The sequence below is a fragment of the Drosophila ficusphila genome, unplaced genomic scaffold (assembly GCF_018152265.1).
Source record: "Drosophila ficusphila isolate 14025-0441.05 unplaced genomic scaffold, ASM1815226v1 contig_791, whole genome shotgun sequence".
Taxonomy (NCBI): domain Eukaryota; kingdom Metazoa; phylum Arthropoda; class Insecta; order Diptera; family Drosophilidae; genus Drosophila; species Drosophila ficusphila.
In genome coordinates, this window is record NW_025064737.1 from 4,274,159 (window position 1) to 4,289,290 (window position 15,132).

The 15,132-nt window shown below is 43.4% G+C and overlaps 7 protein-coding genes across 20 annotated transcripts; 3 read left to right on the forward strand and 4 right to left on the reverse strand.

The window, feature by feature from the left end:
- Positions 1-1,634: 1,634 nt before the first annotated feature.
- Positions 1,635-2,699, forward strand: LOC108098653. The gene is made up of 3 exons (XM_017201729.1): positions 1,635-2,154; positions 2,351-2,428; positions 2,486-2,699. Exons 1-3 carry the CDS (start codon positions 1,696-1,698, stop codon positions 2,612-2,614), a joined length of 666 nt encoding a protein of 221 aa, XP_017057218.1. The 5' UTR covers positions 1,635-1,695; the 3' UTR covers positions 2,615-2,699.
- On the reverse strand, positions 2,392-3,134 carry LOC108098654. The gene is made up of 4 exons (XM_017201730.2): positions 3,031-3,134; positions 2,848-2,975; positions 2,695-2,790; positions 2,392-2,634 (listed from the first exon to the last, which is right to left on the reverse strand). The coding sequence occupies exons 1-4, from the start codon at positions 3,035-3,037 to the stop codon at positions 2,578-2,580; spliced, it is 288 nt and encodes a 95-aa protein (XP_017057219.1). The 5' UTR covers positions 3,038-3,134; the 3' UTR covers positions 2,392-2,577.
- Positions 3,135-3,384: 250 nt separating this feature from the next.
- LOC108098587 (transmembrane protein 245) lies at positions 3,385-8,013 on the forward strand. 9 transcript variants are annotated; one of them, XM_017201627.2, is made up of 9 exons: positions 3,385-3,624; positions 3,709-4,257; positions 4,503-5,108; positions 5,168-5,708; positions 5,922-6,124; positions 6,283-6,692; positions 6,776-6,928; positions 7,107-7,136; positions 7,627-8,013. In XM_017201627.2, the coding sequence occupies exons 2-9, from the start codon at positions 3,733-3,735 to the stop codon at positions 7,784-7,786; spliced, it is 2,628 nt and encodes an 875-aa protein (XP_017057116.1). In that variant the 5' UTR covers positions 3,385-3,624; positions 3,709-3,732; the 3' UTR covers positions 7,787-8,013. The 9 variants fall into 9 exon arrangements, 7 of the variants coding, with proteins under 7 accessions (XP_017057116.1, XP_017057118.1, XP_017057117.1 ...); XM_017201629.2 differs by having other exon boundaries at positions 5,934-6,124; XM_017201628.2 differs by having other exon boundaries at positions 3,385-3,576.
- On the reverse strand, positions 7,792-9,876 carry LOC108098588 (aldo-keto reductase family 1 member A1). Of its 2 annotated transcripts, none has more exons than XM_017201634.2 (5): positions 9,670-9,876; positions 9,124-9,304; positions 8,768-8,895; positions 8,150-8,709; positions 7,792-8,087 (listed from the first exon to the last, which is right to left on the reverse strand). In XM_017201634.2, exons 1-5 carry the CDS (start codon positions 9,739-9,741, stop codon positions 8,039-8,041), a joined length of 990 nt encoding a protein of 329 aa, XP_017057123.1. In that variant the 5' UTR covers positions 9,742-9,876; the 3' UTR covers positions 7,792-8,038. The 2 variants fall into 2 exon arrangements, with proteins under 2 accessions (XP_017057123.1, XP_017057124.1); XM_017201635.1 differs by lacking the exon at positions 9,670-9,876 and adding an exon at positions 9,370-9,426.
- Positions 9,877-9,922: 46 nt separating this feature from the next.
- Positions 9,923-10,904, reverse strand: LOC108098492 (acylphosphatase-2). 5 transcript variants are annotated; one of them, XM_017201407.1, is made up of 4 exons: positions 10,605-10,877; positions 10,523-10,539; positions 10,284-10,393; positions 9,923-10,230 (listed from the first exon to the last, which is right to left on the reverse strand). In XM_017201407.1, the coding sequence occupies exons 1-4, from the start codon at positions 10,807-10,809 to the stop codon at positions 10,113-10,115; spliced, it is 450 nt and encodes a 149-aa protein (XP_017056896.1). In that variant the 5' UTR covers positions 10,810-10,877; the 3' UTR covers positions 9,923-10,112. The 5 variants fall into 5 exon arrangements, with proteins under 5 accessions (XP_017056896.1, XP_017056900.1, XP_017056897.1 ...); XM_017201411.1 differs by having other exon boundaries at positions 10,601-10,672; XM_017201408.1 differs by lacking the exon at positions 9,923-10,230 and having other exon boundaries at positions 10,314-10,393; positions 10,601-10,904.
- A 404-nt stretch (positions 10,905-11,308) lies between these two features.
- LOC108098613 lies at positions 11,309-12,962 on the forward strand. The gene is made up of 3 exons (XM_017201676.2): positions 11,309-11,540; positions 11,613-12,029; positions 12,089-12,962. The coding sequence occupies exons 1-3, from the start codon at positions 11,399-11,401 to the stop codon at positions 12,769-12,771; spliced, it is 1,242 nt and encodes a 413-aa protein (XP_017057165.1). The 5' UTR covers positions 11,309-11,398; the 3' UTR covers positions 12,772-12,962.
- On the reverse strand, positions 12,849-15,022 carry LOC108098612 (probable basic-leucine zipper transcription factor Q). The gene is made up of 3 exons (XM_017201675.2): positions 13,970-15,022; positions 13,243-13,656; positions 12,849-13,177 (listed from the first exon to the last, which is right to left on the reverse strand). The coding sequence occupies exons 1-3, from the start codon at positions 14,885-14,887 to the stop codon at positions 13,052-13,054; spliced, it is 1,458 nt and encodes a 485-aa protein (XP_017057164.1). The 5' UTR covers positions 14,888-15,022; the 3' UTR covers positions 12,849-13,051.
- Between the last annotated feature and the right edge of the window lie 110 nt (positions 15,023-15,132).

A 15,132-nucleotide genomic window follows, 5' to 3' on the forward strand; every position in this document is an offset into this window, starting at 1 on the left:
TTGTTTATTGGGCCAAGCTTGGGAGTGTTTTTGTTGCTCGGATCCATGGCGTGGCGATGGTGTTTTTTGGACTCTCGTTAGTATTATTGGCCTTATCCGCGCTTGGCGATAATAAAAGCCCCGAGTTCAAGGTTGCGTCTCTCGTAAAATTACCAAAATGATCGAATCCCGCGTGAGGGGAATTAATTCTACAGCGAACTACGGACTCCGATCTCCGAGTAGTTGCAGTTAGTTTAGGTTCAAGCCGCTCGGGCTGCACCTCCCTGCAATTATGCAACATATAGCAAGATGATTGATGCGTTGATTTCGCGGTACCGCAGTCTCAATAGCCCTCGAAGCCACAAAAGCAACCGACACGTTGCATTGCAACACCTGAACACTGCCCAAAGATGTACAACCTAGAACATACATAGATTCCATATACATATTATGTATTTACCTTTGTCATGATGAAATCGTAAAATCAACAAATCAACAATCCCAAAACAAAATATTTTTTGTTAATTATACATATATCGTTACTGCCTTTATTGGTAACTAAGAAAAGCAAGTGGGTTAAAAATTCAAACTATCGATAACTAATTAATGTTTTTCAGTGCACTGCTGCCATTGTTAATTTTGCTGGTGCTTTTCTGATTATTTAATAACGGTTAAGTCAAGTGGCATTTTTTGATTCTGCAAATCATTCTCGCCTTTGCATTACCGTGGAATTTTTGGTCTGAGGCAATGCAATCGAAAGTGTGAAATACCAACGACAGGCAAGAATAATAAACCGAGCGACGAGTCATTCTCCTAACACCCGCCCCCTAACGAACCCGTGATTATAACTCAAACCCGTTCAAGACCTGCCAATTTCGACTTAGCCCATCCACACAAATATGCCAGCCTTTATTGAGTTGCCCGTACGTTTAGAAAAGTGTTCAAAACAATAAAGCATTGAATTAACACGACGACTGGACTTCCCATTCAGCGCCGATCAAGTTCCGACCAAATCGATCAGCGGCCAGCTCGATCACCAAAATATCCAGAGAAGACGCAAGCTGATGACGACGGCGAAGCAGATGAAGACGCAGAAATAAAGATGGGGTTTAGTACGCATATAAAAACAAGAGAGACATTAGAAATTGCGCAAGGCGTTCGTGTTTGAACATTGATCGGCCATCGTGAAAATATATCAAGGTCAGCTGGTTGACACAGTAACCAAACGAATCAGCTAACTAACATTAATTGATGGATCTGTGCGTTCCAAGTCGGGCATTTCATTAGCCTTACAGCACGGGGAATAATCTGCACTGTGGATTTGCATGAGAAGAGGCAGTAAATTTAAAATGGATTTAATTAAGCCATATTATATGCACTTTATTTATTGTTTTCGATTTCGATTGTCCCAAAAAAACACGTTTTCATTCAAATGCAAAAGTCTGACTGTTAAACGAACTCATAACGGTGAATGAAATGCATTTACGATACTAAAACGTGCACTTGGAAATTTATGCTCAGTTTGATTGATTTGATTAAAAAATTCAAATTAGGCGCAAACTGGCAACACTGTTTTAAGCCTTCTTCTCATTCGGTTTGAGTCCAAGGTAAGGTGTGACCATTTCCCATCAGAAGTTTTAGTATTATCAAAAATATAGGCACCTAGCACTCTATGCGAATGTAAATAAATCGAGCACCACACCACAGACCACAAAAATGGAACCGCGAGTAACAATTCACAGATATTACAGCCGGCAAGCCAAATATGCTGGATCGACTGATGCGGACTTGGAACTGTGCATCAAGCACTGCGGTGGCGATGTGGTCCGCATCGAGTTAGTAAACCGGCTACATGGAATCCAGTTGCAGCGCAAGTTGCGCCGGTTGCTACTGCTCGTCTTCCTGGCCGTCGCCTACTTCGTTGGAGTCTTCGGTTTTGGGAGTAGGAACATCGGCATCCTTCAGCCCCGCATCTTGTATCCGCTAGTGACCTGTGTATCCGTGGCCATCCTAATGATCCGCTCCACTCTTAACCTCGTGCAGGCGGAGCGATTGTTTTACAGCTGGGACATGGCCCTGCAGACGGAGACGGTGCGGTCTTTTGGAAGGGAATCGGTGCTGTGCGTCCAGCGTGGTCACATACAGGACATAGTGCTCAACGAAGTCATTGAAGATGTAAGAACTGCTTTTCTTGTTTAATACAGAAACCACGTTTTTTTATGCTCACAAGTCAAATTTTGCTGATAACCAAAAAAAAAATTTATAATGAACTTTTAGAAAATTCCAATTCTATTAGATTGTCCACGTAAAAAGAGGTTGTAAGACACCAGGATTGTTAATTTAATAATTTTATGAAATCTTTCTTTTGTAGTTAGACGTAAAGTACATGTTGATATTACGTACAAAAGGAAGCGAGTTCAATAAACGGCCCATCGTACCGTTATTTAATGTAAGGTCCACTACTGTCAATAATTCCTTATGTAATGTGTATAATCTGTATTCCTAGAGCCAATCCCCCTCGGTGGAATGCCTGCAGCACACATATCGCGTGCTTCGTGGATATTGGCTTAACAGCACCAAAGACCGATCGGAGCAATCCTACAGCAAGGACAAACAGTCCATAGTGAATTCGTAGTCCTTAGCCAACTCGCTGAACTGTTAGTTAAAGTGTTCATTAAGGATAGATGCAGCCATTGAGTATTAAACGGAACTTACTTGTATCGCGGATGCATTTCTCTCTTCTTCGACAGGAAGGGCCGGTAATGGTGGAACTTTTAACTCGGATTTTACTATGTTGAAATCAGCCCGGACCTGTGTGCAAAGAAAAAAGTTATTGTGCTGCTATACTATGCAAGTACGATCACCTACTAAATTGTTTAGTTCTGTTTTAAATTTCTTTTTGAGGACCTGGCGGTAGGTCTTTAGATAGGTATCCTTAATACTGTTCAACTCTTTTTGTATATTCTGAAGATCAATTAATTGCTGCAGTGTTAAATCTGTAAAATATATGTTTGTAACAATTTTAATAATATTATTATTAAGCCCGCTCACTTTCCATGGCGTCCTTTTTTGTTTTGAAATAAGAAATGTGTTGGTAAACGCCGAACTGTATTACAGTGAATACTTGTTAGTGTTGGTGTGAATAAAGTGCTATGCCTAATATAAAAATAAAACATATGTGTAAACATCAAATTTTAACCGATCCTACTTTCAAATATTTGAATTTCATTTTAGAGTATGTTTTAATTTTAAATTTATTTTTAAATAAAATTAACAGTTTATAACAACAAAAACATCCCGGAACTAAATTTTATTTTTCGCTAGTTTAATTTTTAATTTCGCTAGAAACTTTTAGGTTTAACATCGTTCCTTACGAGGGTATACCGTATATCGGCTTTTCGGCAGTGTTGCACAGCGTCTCACTTCACAGCCCTGCCCGCCTGACGTAATTGACCCCGACGTATTTTTGTTTATGTGTGCCCGCTCCCCCGCCCCCAACGAAGCGAGAGGGGAAGCTGCTGCCGCCTTCGATGACCAATTCTAGATTCGGAAACTAACAACTCCACCGTCTCAGCCGGAATCCCTCCCAGCACCGATGTAAATCATCTGTTACTACACACAGAACACTTTGCAAAATCGTCACAAGTACATATGTTCCGAAAATAGTCAATCGGGTGTGCCCTCACATGGACATAGAGTTCTAATCCGGTTTTCTGTTTCCGTCTGCAGTTTCCCGTGTCTCTGGGCAGCCAAATGAATCGCTCGGAACCAATTCCCATTCGGCGGGATCGCTCGTTCGACAGCGTTCTTAATCGCCTGCTCCGGATGAGGTCCCAGAACCATGAGAGTTTCCGCGCGGCCATGTACAACTTCCTGATCGCCGCCGGAGTGGCTGCCTTCGTTGCCGTTTGCTTCATCCTCGGACCCTTTGTACGCCCCCTGCTTTGGGCATTCCTCATGGGCGCAGTGCTTTTCCCGTTTAAGAGACGGCTGGCCGAAAGTGTGAATGGATGGTTCCAACGCCTAGAAGAGCGCGACTCCAACGTGCTGGTCTCCATTTGCTTGTCTCCCCTTGAGGCAACGGAACACTGTGGCCGGCTACTGATCGGATGGCTCTGCGAGCACTGGCAGCTACTCCTGGCCGGATGTGGAGTGGCCGGATGCATAAAGCTCCTGGTGCTGTATGCTCCAAAGGGCTTTCTGCTGGCCCTCTGGCACTGGATTACCTTTTCGCACGGGCTGTTTGTCCAAGTCATCGGATTCCTCAACGTATATGTGGTAAGTTGTTGCGACGTGTGGTACATAATCTTAATTTTACAAAAACGACAGATGTCTCAAACTTTTAAAGTAATCTCTAAAATTGGAAAAAATTAAAATTGGTCATTTGAATTTTAAATGAAAATTTTTATGTCCCTAAGATCACGGTTTCATTATTGGCAAATATAGAATTATTATATTTTATTTTTTTTTTTTGTTTAAATATGAATTTTGATAATAAACAAAGACTTTTTCATTTTATACAGCTCATCTCATTGGTTGCGGTTTACTTGTGCAGCGTCCACTTCTTTTGGACGCCAGAGAACAGCTCCCATTTTGTAGTCGCTGGCCAGTCTATGTGGATTGCCGTCGCAGGCTACCTGAGCAGCTTTCTGGGCGCCTTACAGGTGCCAGTGTTTCTACTGGTCATGGCCTACGTTACTGCCTCTACTGTATACCACTTGCAAACGATAGAGGACTCGGGATCCTACCTGCATCGATTACAAAAGTTGTTTGATAAAAACGATTTCGAGCGCTCGCTGAGCAACTTCAGCATTTGTGGCAGACCGAGCAGTGAGCCACTCAGCCCGGGCTTGCAGTCGGATGCGGAAGACATCTCGTTGAGCGACACTGTCGATTCCACAGACACGTTCGATGCTAAGCCGGAGAACGAGGCGACAGGACACCAGAGCGATACGTTCTTCAAGCTCTTGTTCTACGCCTGTTTGGGTACATTTTTGTACCGCAACGTGTGGATGTTTATCCTGGCAGCCATTCCAGTACTGCTGCACCTTATATACACTTTGGGAGCTTATACGGGTATAACCCAGTTTGCTTGCAATAAAATCTACGAAGTGTATGCGACACTAAGGGTAAGAACTCCAAAATTATTATTGAAAAGACAAGAATTAAAATACCACAAACGTTGCAGTCGTGGGCCATCGAACATCACTCCGCCGTGCTGCCACTTTGCCTGCCCGGTGTTTTAGAACTAAACTACAAAATCAACACTATTGTGCGGGACTCCCTAAAGTCCTCCGTGGAGTCGGTCACCTCCATTCTTATGATCATCCTCATGCTGCTCATCATCGTGTTTCTCAGCGTATTCTTCTGCGTGAATATCTACTCGGAGACGATTGAGGTGGCCTACCTGGGCAAGGATCTAATTAACAAGACGATCACAGATCGGCCTGAGCTAATTGATATCTTGCCCGCCAACATGCAGGCGTCCATTGATGATGCGCTAGACAATGCGCACCATTATGGGCGCCGTAAGATTGAAACCTACATCGATGACTGGCTGGCAGACGCTGACAAGGTGCACGCCACCAAACTTAAGGAACAGATTCTCGATGTTTGGGACAGATTAATCCAGTATTGGATCGACTTCAACAAGGCGGGCACCTCTTACGGTCCGCGTGTACCCACGGATGCACTGAAGAGCACGTTTGGCGAGATCGTTGACAATCCAGGTAAGCTGGTGCACACCCCTTTTGGCTTTTTTCAATTTTCTTTTGACCCCTTTTACTAATTAATTTTTGAGTTTATTTTCGGGGTTTTGCATGGGTTCACGGGCCTTTGTTGAGCTATTGCTCGCTTCATCCATCCCGTAACACTCGTTTGCGTCTACAAAATAACTCATTCTGTGTTGCATCTGCTAACCAACGGCCGTTTATTTAACCAAGGACATTTTAAAGAGCTAGTTTTAGTGGCAAAACAGGGCATTATCGGCTGGGCGCAGAGCAATACGCAGACGATCCTCGAGGTCGCAGAGTCCTTGTGGCACATAATTCGAACCAATCTATCGATGATCATGGGCGTGACTGGAGAGATTTTATCCCTGGTGTTATCTGGTGGACAGGCGTGTATTGAATTCATATTGGACATGGTAAGTGTAAACAGAACACCCAGTTTTAAGTTTAAAATCAGAATTTAGCATCTCAATTTATTCTATACATATATATATACTTTTTTAATTAAAAACAATTTGCAATCGCTTGCAAATGGCACTACCGTTTTATTATTAGAGTGATTTCCAATCTTCAGATTGTTTTCTTTACGGCCCTGTTCTATCTGCTCTCAAGCAGCCAGGAGAAATACGCGCCTCTGCAGATCACAAAGTACTTGGGCTATTCCAGCTCGGGCATTAAAATAGCCGATGCCTTGGAAAATTCCATAACCGTAGTCCTAGTCTCAATGTTCAGGTGCTCCACATTTACGGGCTTGTTCACCTGGTTGGTGCACACAGTCTTCGGAGCTCGAATAGTTTTCCTGCCCTCCGCATTGGCAGCCATGCTGGCAGCTGCTCCATTCCTTGGCAGTTATTGGTGTGCTGTTCCAGCATTCTTGGAACTGTGGCTCGCCCAGGATCGCTTTTATGCAGGACTGATACTTTTCCTCCTTCAGTTCTTTGTTCCATCGTCATTTGAAACGGCAATATATGCTGATCTTAAGGGGTGAGTTCCTTAAATGATAACTAAACCCAAACAGTTTTTTATAAATGCTTAATAACATTTTCTTACATTACTTTACTTTTTAGTGGAGGTCATCCCTACCTGAATGGTTTGGCCATAGCGGGTGGCATGTACTGGATTGGCTGGCAGGGAGCAATCTTCGGTCCCCTTATGCTTTGCTTCTTCATAGGACTCTTCGAGGTGGCCACTCTAGCCATGCGTAGCCACCAAGAACCCAGGTAACTTAGACATTAGGAAGCAATTTCGATGAATTTGTTTGATTTGCATGCAAAGTATGAACTTTATCAGACTTGTGCGGCCCAAGGATTAAAGTGAGTGATTTTTTGCTTGCTTGCAGTAGATTTCTTCTCTTTACGTGCCTATCCAAAACTAATGTCGATTATTTACGTATTTCAGAAACAGCACCGATGAGGAGACGCGGACCACGTGAGTTGGCATGGAACAGAAACTACGAATTTCCTTTTAATACTCGAACTGCAAACTAACATAAGCTGTGTGGCCAAATACCTGACAATCAACGTGAACTTGGCCCAAATATCGAACTCCAGACTTATGCTGGGGATTTCCTTTGACTATTATTATTCGTTTCGCAGTTGCTAAACCTCCTGCTTTGCCAATTTGGTTTTTAATTGTACTAAAATGTTAAAGTATTTCAGATTCCGTCAGAGTAGCAAACTCTACCTAATATCTCTGCTATTGATATTGTTTTACATAAAAAAATGTACCTCGAATTGTTTGTAGTCGCGAAACATTTCCAAAGCCTTTTAGTACCGATTTTGTGCTCGCTACTAATTGCTTAATGTAAATTTTGTGATTTGTTTTAACATAGATAAAAAATGTGTTGCAAATATATTTCTATACTAACTGTAAGCCACGTTGACTGCAAGCTTTTCTTATTTTGAAAGTTACTTTCCAGCTCGATCACCGGCGGGGTCAACGAAACCGTTAACGACAGCAGAGAAAAATCGAACGACATCGCAGACGGAAAATCAGTGGCAGGGGGAAAACCTGTTCAACTGAAAATAGTAACAACAACCAGCACCTTTAACCTCCTGAATGCCAAAGATAACCAGTAAATAACTAGATTTTCAATAGTTTATTGGTGTAACCATAACATTAAACACAGAGTATTAAATATGTATGTGGGTTATATGACAAAAGTTTTTTCACAAAAACTAGCAAACATGGAATTTTAACAATAATTGCAATTGTTTTATAAATCGTATAAAACTTCTACATGGCTCTCTTTTCATACCTTGTAAAGTAATGCTTTCCAAATATATATTTCGGTGCGCCTTTTTAAGTTTCTTTATGTCCAAAAATGATTTTTAGTTGGTGTACTGATTCTTGAAGGTGAATTCCGGATGCCTTTCGACACTGCAAGAAATATTAAACATGTCTTCAAAAAAGCCGTTCAAGTTAAATTACATTTTTCGTACCCATGGAAGAAGGCGAAGTCACAAACTCGGATGTTCTTATCCAAACTGGACAACTTGGCCACCTCCTCGGCCGTCAGTTCGAAGTCGAAAACATCCAGATTCTGCTTTAGGCGAGCGGGATTCGTACTCTTGGGAATCGCGGACACACCTGTATCGATAATCCAGCGAAGCAGAACCTGGGCTGGTGTCTTGCCATGTGCGGCAGCAATTTCCTTTACCTCCGGAATGTCCATCAAATCGGGCACATCCCTGACGATGCCAGCGCCAGCATTGAACTTAGCTATTCCCTTGGAACCCAGTGGAGAATAGGCGGTTACGGTCACGTTTTCGGACTTGCAGAAATCAACCAAATCCCGCTGCTGCAGGTAAACATGGTGCTCGATCTGGTTGTTAGCTGGCCTGATCTTGCAATTCTTCAGCAGGCGAGCCACTTGTTCTTTGCTAAAGTTTGAAACACCGATGGACTTGGCGAGACCCTTCTCCACAAGTGCCTCCATTGCAGCCCATGTTGCAGCGTGGTTGGTGGTCACATCGACCTCCATCAGACCATCCTTGTCGAGCTTAAAGTTGATATCAAAAATAAAGATTAACGTGGAATAGACTACGGCATTCATCTACCTTAAAGCTGCCGTCTTCGTTGATGTTAATGGTAAATGGGGTGTGCACCAAGTATAAATCGATATAGTCCAGCTGCAGATCGGCCAGTGAGTTCTTGATGGTGGGCTCCACCTCGTGGGGCCGATTCGCTTGAGAAAGGAAAAACGTTAGATATTATAAGCTGTCTGTACACTAAGAAATCGATGGTCTTCAGTTTTATGTCTGTTTAAAGCTTATACATATGCCGTTAGAACTATTAATTTTTTTTTTTTTTTTTTGATTTTAATAATCTATTTTTAGTGTTATCTTATCAAGATTTTTTTAACACAAATTAAAAAAAAAAACTTATTGTGCTGTTCAGAGTGTTTTGTACTTACAAACAGGTGGCACCTTGGTGACGATGAAGAGCTCTTCCCGCTTAATCTTTCCTGCATCCAGCCATCGTTTAAGGACTCGTCCGATGGCTTTCTCATTACCGTAAACTGGAGCAGTGTCTATGTGGCGATAGCCAGCCTCCAAAGCCGCGTCGATCGCGGTTTCAATTTCCTCATCGGATGCCTATAGTAATATAATTAAAGTGTGGTTTAGTGGTTAAGATTATCTTTTGATTTTGTACTACATACTGCTTGTAGACCCCTTCCCTTTAATGGAAAACTTTTATTCATAACATTCCGTCTCAGCCGATCAGAGAAAGTCAAACCCACTAAGCCAGAGGCATATGAATAAGGTTTATTGTTTGTTTTTCAAAACCGGTCTAAAGCACAACAGATTCTGTTGATTGCATCGGAATCTCGAAACTAAAATGACGTGTCAGCTATTTTTTAAGATCCATTATTTAAAACAATAGAAATAAGAATCTATTAACCTACACTATTACATTTAATCTAAACAATTTTAATAAAAACGTGATTATATGTAATTACCTGCCAGGTGCCGATGCCAATCACAGGCATCTTTTCGCCGTTGTTGAAGGTTAGATACTTATTGCAGGCCATTCTAATGATTTGTTGAAGATTTTAATAGTCGTACACACTTGACTAAAGAAGCTGCGCAACAACCTGTTGCTTTAACGATTGGACTTGGAATTAAACAAAAAATCAACGCCCCATTCACTACGCCGGCCCACCAACAAAAACCACCCAAACCAGTGGAATTCTATCCTTACCATTGCGCGGTCTTACTAATCGATTTATTTTTAACAATATTCGATATATTTTTAAAAAGCTTTTTCAAAACGTTAAGAATTTTTAAGTATCATCAAAAAATGAGCATACGATCTGCGAATTAAGAAATTAAATAAATCTTAATTTTTGAAATAGATAGAATCAAAGAAACATAACATTATTTTCCAAATGGAATAACAAAACTATTCTACCACAATCGAGAAGTTTGGGTAAGTGAACGCAGGAATTTCCACAGTGTCACTAAAGTTGCACTTGTCGATTCGGCTAGTAGGACTCCCGGTGTGCTTTAGCCACAGACGCCTGTGGATGAAAACGGTACATTAACCATTGGGTGATAACTAAAGTTCACCTACATGGACTCAAAAGAGTGTCGATGTGCTTGAATTTCTCCCTTAACCGTGTTTTCAGTGGTGTTTTTGCACCAGCCTCTAACTCCCAGCTTCTGGGCTCTTCGTAAGGTGTACTAAAAAGTTGAAAATGGATCAGAGAGGAGTACGGACGCTTATTCAGAGGCTCAACATTTAAACTCCAGACATAAACGAACTACCAATCTGTTTTTCAGTCAATAGTTACTCTTATAGCAAGGTCTTACCATTCGAAAGGACACGCCTGTAAGATGCTTTTAATTATTTATTTATTTTTACTATATATATTCCTTGGCAGGACCCACCTACCTTGCACTATCCCAAACACTTCGAAGTTGCAAGAGAGGATCGGTTCATCCGATCTATCCGTGGTTTCCCTTCTGAAGAACTCGCTTTGGGAAATTCTTTTGGGGTCGTCATTTTTGTCACTTTGATTAACTTTGTTGGTGTCTTCATTTTTCGGTGGTAACGTAACCCTACGCTGGCGCTCCGTCTGAGTTTCGGTGGTGGTCATGATTAATTAAAATTGTACACCTGAAATAGTTAAAGCGGAAAATTGTCAAAAAGCGATAGGTCGATAAATCCAAAAACATTTTGCCTTATTTAGTTCACGCTAAATTAGCAATAGTTTTTGGTTTTTTCTTTTAAAAAACTTTAGATTGTACTATTCCCGGCTACACATGTAAATAAAAACACGTTTTGGGAAATAAAATTTAATTATAAATTATGTGAATATTTTAACATAATTAAATAAAAATTAATTTTGGAGTGTTTTACAATAAATGAATATTAAAACAATATGCTATTGCTATGCAGTATGCTACCGAAAAAAAATGTATTAAAATGTATCTTATCTTGAAACCGTTTTTGTACTTGAGGGCGATGGCACCTGCAACCTTTATTCATAGAAGGCCTTAAATCGTCTTTAAAAAAGACGTTGTATGGCTTTTCGATAGGTTTGGTCCCGATTATCGGTGGGTAAAAGAGTCACCCTGTGGCCGACACGGATCGTTGGAACCAGTTCCAAACCAGTTTAGGCAAAACAAAAATCACCCGGACCACAGAAAATAAAAAATATTACGCGGAAACTAATTGATCGCATTATGCATACACTGTACGCGCTGCTTAAGAACAAGCTAAGCGATGTGCACCCGCTGCACAACATCGATTTGGAGCGGGACGTAGCCTATTTGAAGGCGCTGGTCACCAAGGAGATGCAGCTGCAGTTCGACGCCAGCGAACTGGGTGAGTGACCCTCCGAACCAAACTGTTGCCCATTGTCTGCATTGTGCTGAGTCATCTGCTGCGCATTTTCAGAGATCATCCACCACGGACGCGTTTTAGAGGATGCGGACACCCTCAGCCGGTCATTGCAGCCCAACGCCGTGATTCACTGCTTTCGGAAGACCAAACGCTACACGCCATATGTGCCGCCAGCGGCTTCTGAGATTAACACAAAGCATATCCAGGAGCTGTTTTCGCTGACTTCCCACCTCCAGATCAGTGTGACCTCTCGGTTCAACATCTTGCAAAAGATACTCGCAGAGTATCCTGAGTTTAGACGCAATTTGGGCGCCCAAGCCCTGATCCGTGATTCGGTGCTGTTCAATATGCTCCACGAGCCGGAGGTAGTACAGAATCTAGTCAAAGATTATCCTCTTATATGCGAGGCGGCCCCTTTTATTGTGGACACCATTCGCAAGGAACTTGCTAGGAACAGCTCGGCCACCCAGTGTAAAAAAATTTTTGTTTTCAATTTATTTCTTACCGCTACAAGCATTTTGCATTTGCAGTCCAAGAACAGGCCGCTTCAGAGTCGACAACTTCGTCTGAGGAGGAGAACTCCTTAGGAGCTGGCAGCAGCAGCAGTGGTGGAAGCAGTAGCACAGCCGTGGCAGCTGCAGCAGCCGCCAATCGTCGCGATGAGATGGCCAACATTCGACAGATTAGTCGCCAGCAACTCGCCAACGCATTAGCCAACGTCACTTCGTTCAATTCGCTGTCGAATATTGCCCAGCGAAACGCGGACGAGGCCCTGCAAGGTGATGAGAGGCCGAGAACGACTTCCGCGCCACTAGCAGGCGTTGGAGGAACATCGGGAACGGTGGCAGGAAGCAGTGCAGCCAGTAGCAGCGGCTCCATCTCCTCAGAACTGTTCCGCAATGAGCTGGCCCGGGCTTTTCAAGCCTTGGCACAGCAGCATCCACCTCCGGTGGAGAGCATGGAGGTAGAGTCCGGAGGAGCTCCAGCTGCTGAAGCAGTCCCCGCAGTACCAGCAGACGATGTAGATGACGAGGATGACGGAGGTGATGACAGCGATGTGTTGCCCCGTTGCTACCGCCGACATCGTTTTACAGAACAGCTGCGTACCATGGCCGCAATGGGTTTTATCAATCACTCGCAAAACGTCAACTTTCTGACCCTATCGGATGGGAACGTGGAGCACGCCATTAATCTTTTAATGCTGGAAAATTAGACCACTCCTGCCTTCCTTGGGTCTTCCAAGAACTTAATGTCTTGGCATTAATTGACTTACTAGCCAACTAACTTTGCTTATTTTACGGACTTATATTTATTCTGCTGCCGAGGATTCTGAAGCATACAACTCCCAACTTAAGCAAGGAATATCTCACGAGAACTTGTAATAATAAAAATACATTTAGAGGACCCATCTTGGTATACTGAGTGGGCGTGGGGTGCGGAGAAAGGGCATGGGGTAAAAGCTGGCCGTATCAAAAGGTTTGCCCTGAATTGAACTAGTTGATTAGATAGTCGAGCGCCTTGTCCTTGTTATTGTTAAACTTGAGAAGCGCCGCCGAGATTTTCGATTCGTCAAAGCCCAGGTCCATGAGCTCACCGAGAGGAATTAGGTGTTCGATAATCTAGATGTGAAAACAAGATTGCGAGTGACTTTCTGCTCTTTCAGAATGTCTATCAGTGGACTCACCTTTTTATCATCGATGCCGCACAGACTAACAACCTTTGCCACTCGCTCCAGAGGAAAGCCCATGGTGCTAATTCGTTGCGCCAGTTTCTGGGCCGGTCCTGCCAGGTCCCTAAATGAGTTTCTATCTACCGCCACCTCCATCTTTGGCTGATGCTCTTCGTTGTGGCTGTGCAAACGGTTGCGACGATTTTCCGCCTGTTGCAGCTCTGTCTTCAGCTCCCGCAAAATGTCCGGTACGCTCCGTGATTTGGTGGCCACCTCGTCCTCCGCCTGACTGAGGGTCAGTACAGAGGAAGGCGCAGGAGGCGCCAACAAATGGATAGGCGTGCCGAATCCATTAACGTAATAGTTGTTGGACTGTTGGTAAGGTTGCGTATGGGGGGAGTGTTGACTAAAGCCCTGCATGTGGTAAACCTGGAACGAAATAGGTTACAGCAACAACGCTTAGCAGATTGACAAGATTCTTAACAAGGCGTAATTGCAAAAATATAAAATGTTAGTCCCTTAATGGTTATAATATTAAAGAAAAAACAAAGTAGTGAAAAATGATATCCCTCTTTATTACAATTAAATATTCTTGATAATACCATTAACACCATTTTAACTCAAAATTGCAGCAATACCTTCGGGTAAACTAAGAAAATATTGACTTAATATTTCAAATTTTTTTTAACGAAGTCAACAGATTCAAGTCATTTCTCTAAGTTGCTAGTCAATAATTTCCCACCTGGAAGTGTTCTGGTTTGTGCAGCTGCTGCTGGGCGGTAGAGCTGTACATGGGCGTTTGGTATAGAGGCGTGGCTGGAATGTTACTAGTCTCGCTTCGGCCCTCGTCATCATCACAGTGAACATGGAAATTAACGCTGTCAAGCGTTGCTTTGGTCTCAGCCAGCGTGGTCATCGTTAACTCCACAGGAGCTGGCACTTCCTGATGGGGCTGCTCCTCCCTGGAATGATCATCCCTTTGCGGCTGGTCCAACTGCTGCTGCTGCTGATCCCTGCGCTCCTCCAACTGGGTCTGATGAAGCACCTGAGCGAGTATGTCCAGATCGTTGATGGTTTTCAGCTCGATGTTGTCAAAAGGCGTGGAGTTCATATTGTACTCGAAGTCCGCGTAGTTTAAGGAGCTGTTTCGCTTGTGCAGCGTCTGCGGACTAGCCACCGGAGTGGCACTCAGAATGGTGGGCTGCAAGATGTTGTGAAAATTGCAAACGCCTATTGACTTTGGTTCGTGCGAGGAGTCGCGTGACTCAGAGGTGGCGGGTGGTGCCTGCTCTTCCTCCTTCTGTGCCAGGTCTTTTCCCTCCTGCTGCTCCTCCTCGTCCGATGACAAATCATCCGTGCTTGGGTAGTCGACAGCTCCAAGCATCTCTTTCTGCTTGGCTTCCAGTGCCCGTTGCCGTTCCTGCTTGCGGCGTTCCTGTCGGCTGCTACGCTCTTGTCTCTGCTGACGTCGCACCTGTCGCCAACGGTGCGCCTGACTCAGCACCGCACGCTCCAGCTGGCCATCGTACTGGTAGTCAGGATGTTCCGCGTAGAAATCCTCCCGGAACTGAGACAGGCGGTTGAGGGTTGCCTGTGGCAGGTGGAAGACGTCTGGCGGGGGTTTGTAGCGCTCAACTATCTTAACCGGGACATCGTCCATGTTACGCTAGCGCATTCACCGCGAATTTTGTTAATTAAGTTGCGTTTTTTTCTTTTGTTGTTTTCTCGAGCAGCAACGATAGGCGACTGTCGATAGGCAGTGTCATCGGTCGCTATTTTTTGCTGATCATCGGACTGATTTAGTGGGGGTATGCTTGGTTTTTCAGCTTGTTTGCCCGCCTGCTGATTTCATATCCTCGTGAAAAATAATACAAAATTAAAAACAAGACAGTAAACTGGACATCA

What these genes read in the sequence shown, in the direction of transcription:
- LOC108098613 (XM_017201676.2), top strand. Translation starts at nt 11,399, where the DNA reads ATGCATACACTGTACGCGCTGCTTAAGAACAAGCTAAGCGATGTGCAC. An exon ending in GTTCGACGCCAGCGAACTGG is followed by an intron (nt 11,541 to 11,612) that starts GTGAGTGACCCT and finishes GCGCATTTTCAG; the next exon opens with AGATCATCCACCACGGACGC. An exon ending in GAACAGCTCGGCCACCCAGT is followed by an intron (nt 12,030 to 12,088) that starts GTAAAAAAATTT and finishes TTGCATTTGCAG; the next exon opens with TCCAAGAACAGGCCGCTTCA.
- LOC108098588 (XM_017201634.2), bottom strand. Translation starts at nt 9,741, where the DNA reads ATGGCCTGCAATAAGTATCTAACCTTCAACAACGGCGAAAAGATGCCT. An exon ending in TTGGCATCGGCACCTGGCAG is followed by an intron (nt 9,305 to 9,669) that starts GTAATTACATAT and finishes ATATTACTATAG; the next exon opens with GCATCCGATGAGGAAATTGA. An exon ending in ACGAAGACGGCAGCTTTAAG is followed by an intron (nt 8,710 to 8,767) that starts GTAGATGAATGC and finishes ATCAACTTTAAG; the next exon opens with CTCGACAAGGATGGTCTGAT.
- LOC108098612 (XM_017201675.2), bottom strand. Translation starts at nt 14,887, where the DNA reads ATGGACGATGTCCCGGTTAAGATAGTTGAGCGCTACAAACCCCCGCCA. An exon ending in ACAAACCAGAACACTTCCAG is followed by an intron (nt 13,657 to 13,969) that starts GTGGGAAATTAT and finishes ATTTCGTTCCAG; the next exon opens with GTTTACCACATGCAGGGCTT. An exon ending in GCGGCATCGATGATAAAAAG is followed by an intron (nt 13,178 to 13,242) that starts GTGAGTCCACTG and finishes TTTCACATCTAG; the next exon opens with ATTATCGAACACCTAATTCC.
- LOC108098492 (XM_017201407.1), bottom strand. Translation starts at nt 10,809, where the DNA reads ATGACCACCACCGAAACTCAGACGGAGCGCCAGCGTAGGGTTACGTTA. An exon ending in CGACACTCTTTTGAGTCCAT is followed by an intron (nt 10,231 to 10,283) that starts GTAGGTGAACTT and finishes TTTCATCCACAG; the next exon opens with GCGTCTGTGGCTAAAGCACA.
- LOC108098587 (XM_017201627.2), top strand. Translation starts at nt 3,733, where the DNA reads ATGAATCGCTCGGAACCAATTCCCATTCGGCGGGATCGCTCGTTCGAC. An exon ending in TTGAATTCATATTGGACATG is followed by an intron (nt 6,125 to 6,282) that starts GTAAGTGTAAAC and finishes TCCAATCTTCAG; the next exon opens with ATTGTTTTCTTTACGGCCCT. An exon ending in CGTAGCCACCAAGAACCCAG is followed by an intron (nt 6,929 to 7,106) that starts GTAACTTAGACA and finishes TACGTATTTCAG; the next exon opens with AAACAGCACCGATGAGGAGA.
- LOC108098653 (XM_017201729.1), top strand. Translation starts at nt 1,696, where the DNA reads ATGGAACCGCGAGTAACAATTCACAGATATTACAGCCGGCAAGCCAAA. An exon ending in TCAACGAAGTCATTGAAGAT is followed by an intron (nt 2,155 to 2,350) that starts GTAAGAACTGCT and finishes TTTCTTTTGTAG; the next exon opens with TTAGACGTAAAGTACATGTT. An exon ending in CCATCGTACCGTTATTTAAT is followed by an intron (nt 2,429 to 2,485) that starts GTAAGGTCCACT and finishes CTGTATTCCTAG; the next exon opens with AGCCAATCCCCCTCGGTGGA.
- LOC108098654 (XM_017201730.2), bottom strand. An exon ending in AAACAGAACTAAACAATTTA is followed by an intron (nt 2,791 to 2,847) that starts GTAGGTGATCGT and finishes CTTTGCACACAG; the next exon opens with GTCCGGGCTGATTTCAACAT. An exon ending in GAAATGCATCCGCGATACAA is followed by an intron (nt 2,635 to 2,694) that starts GTAAGTTCCGTT and finishes TTTAACTAACAG; the next exon opens with TTCAGCGAGTTGGCTAAGGA.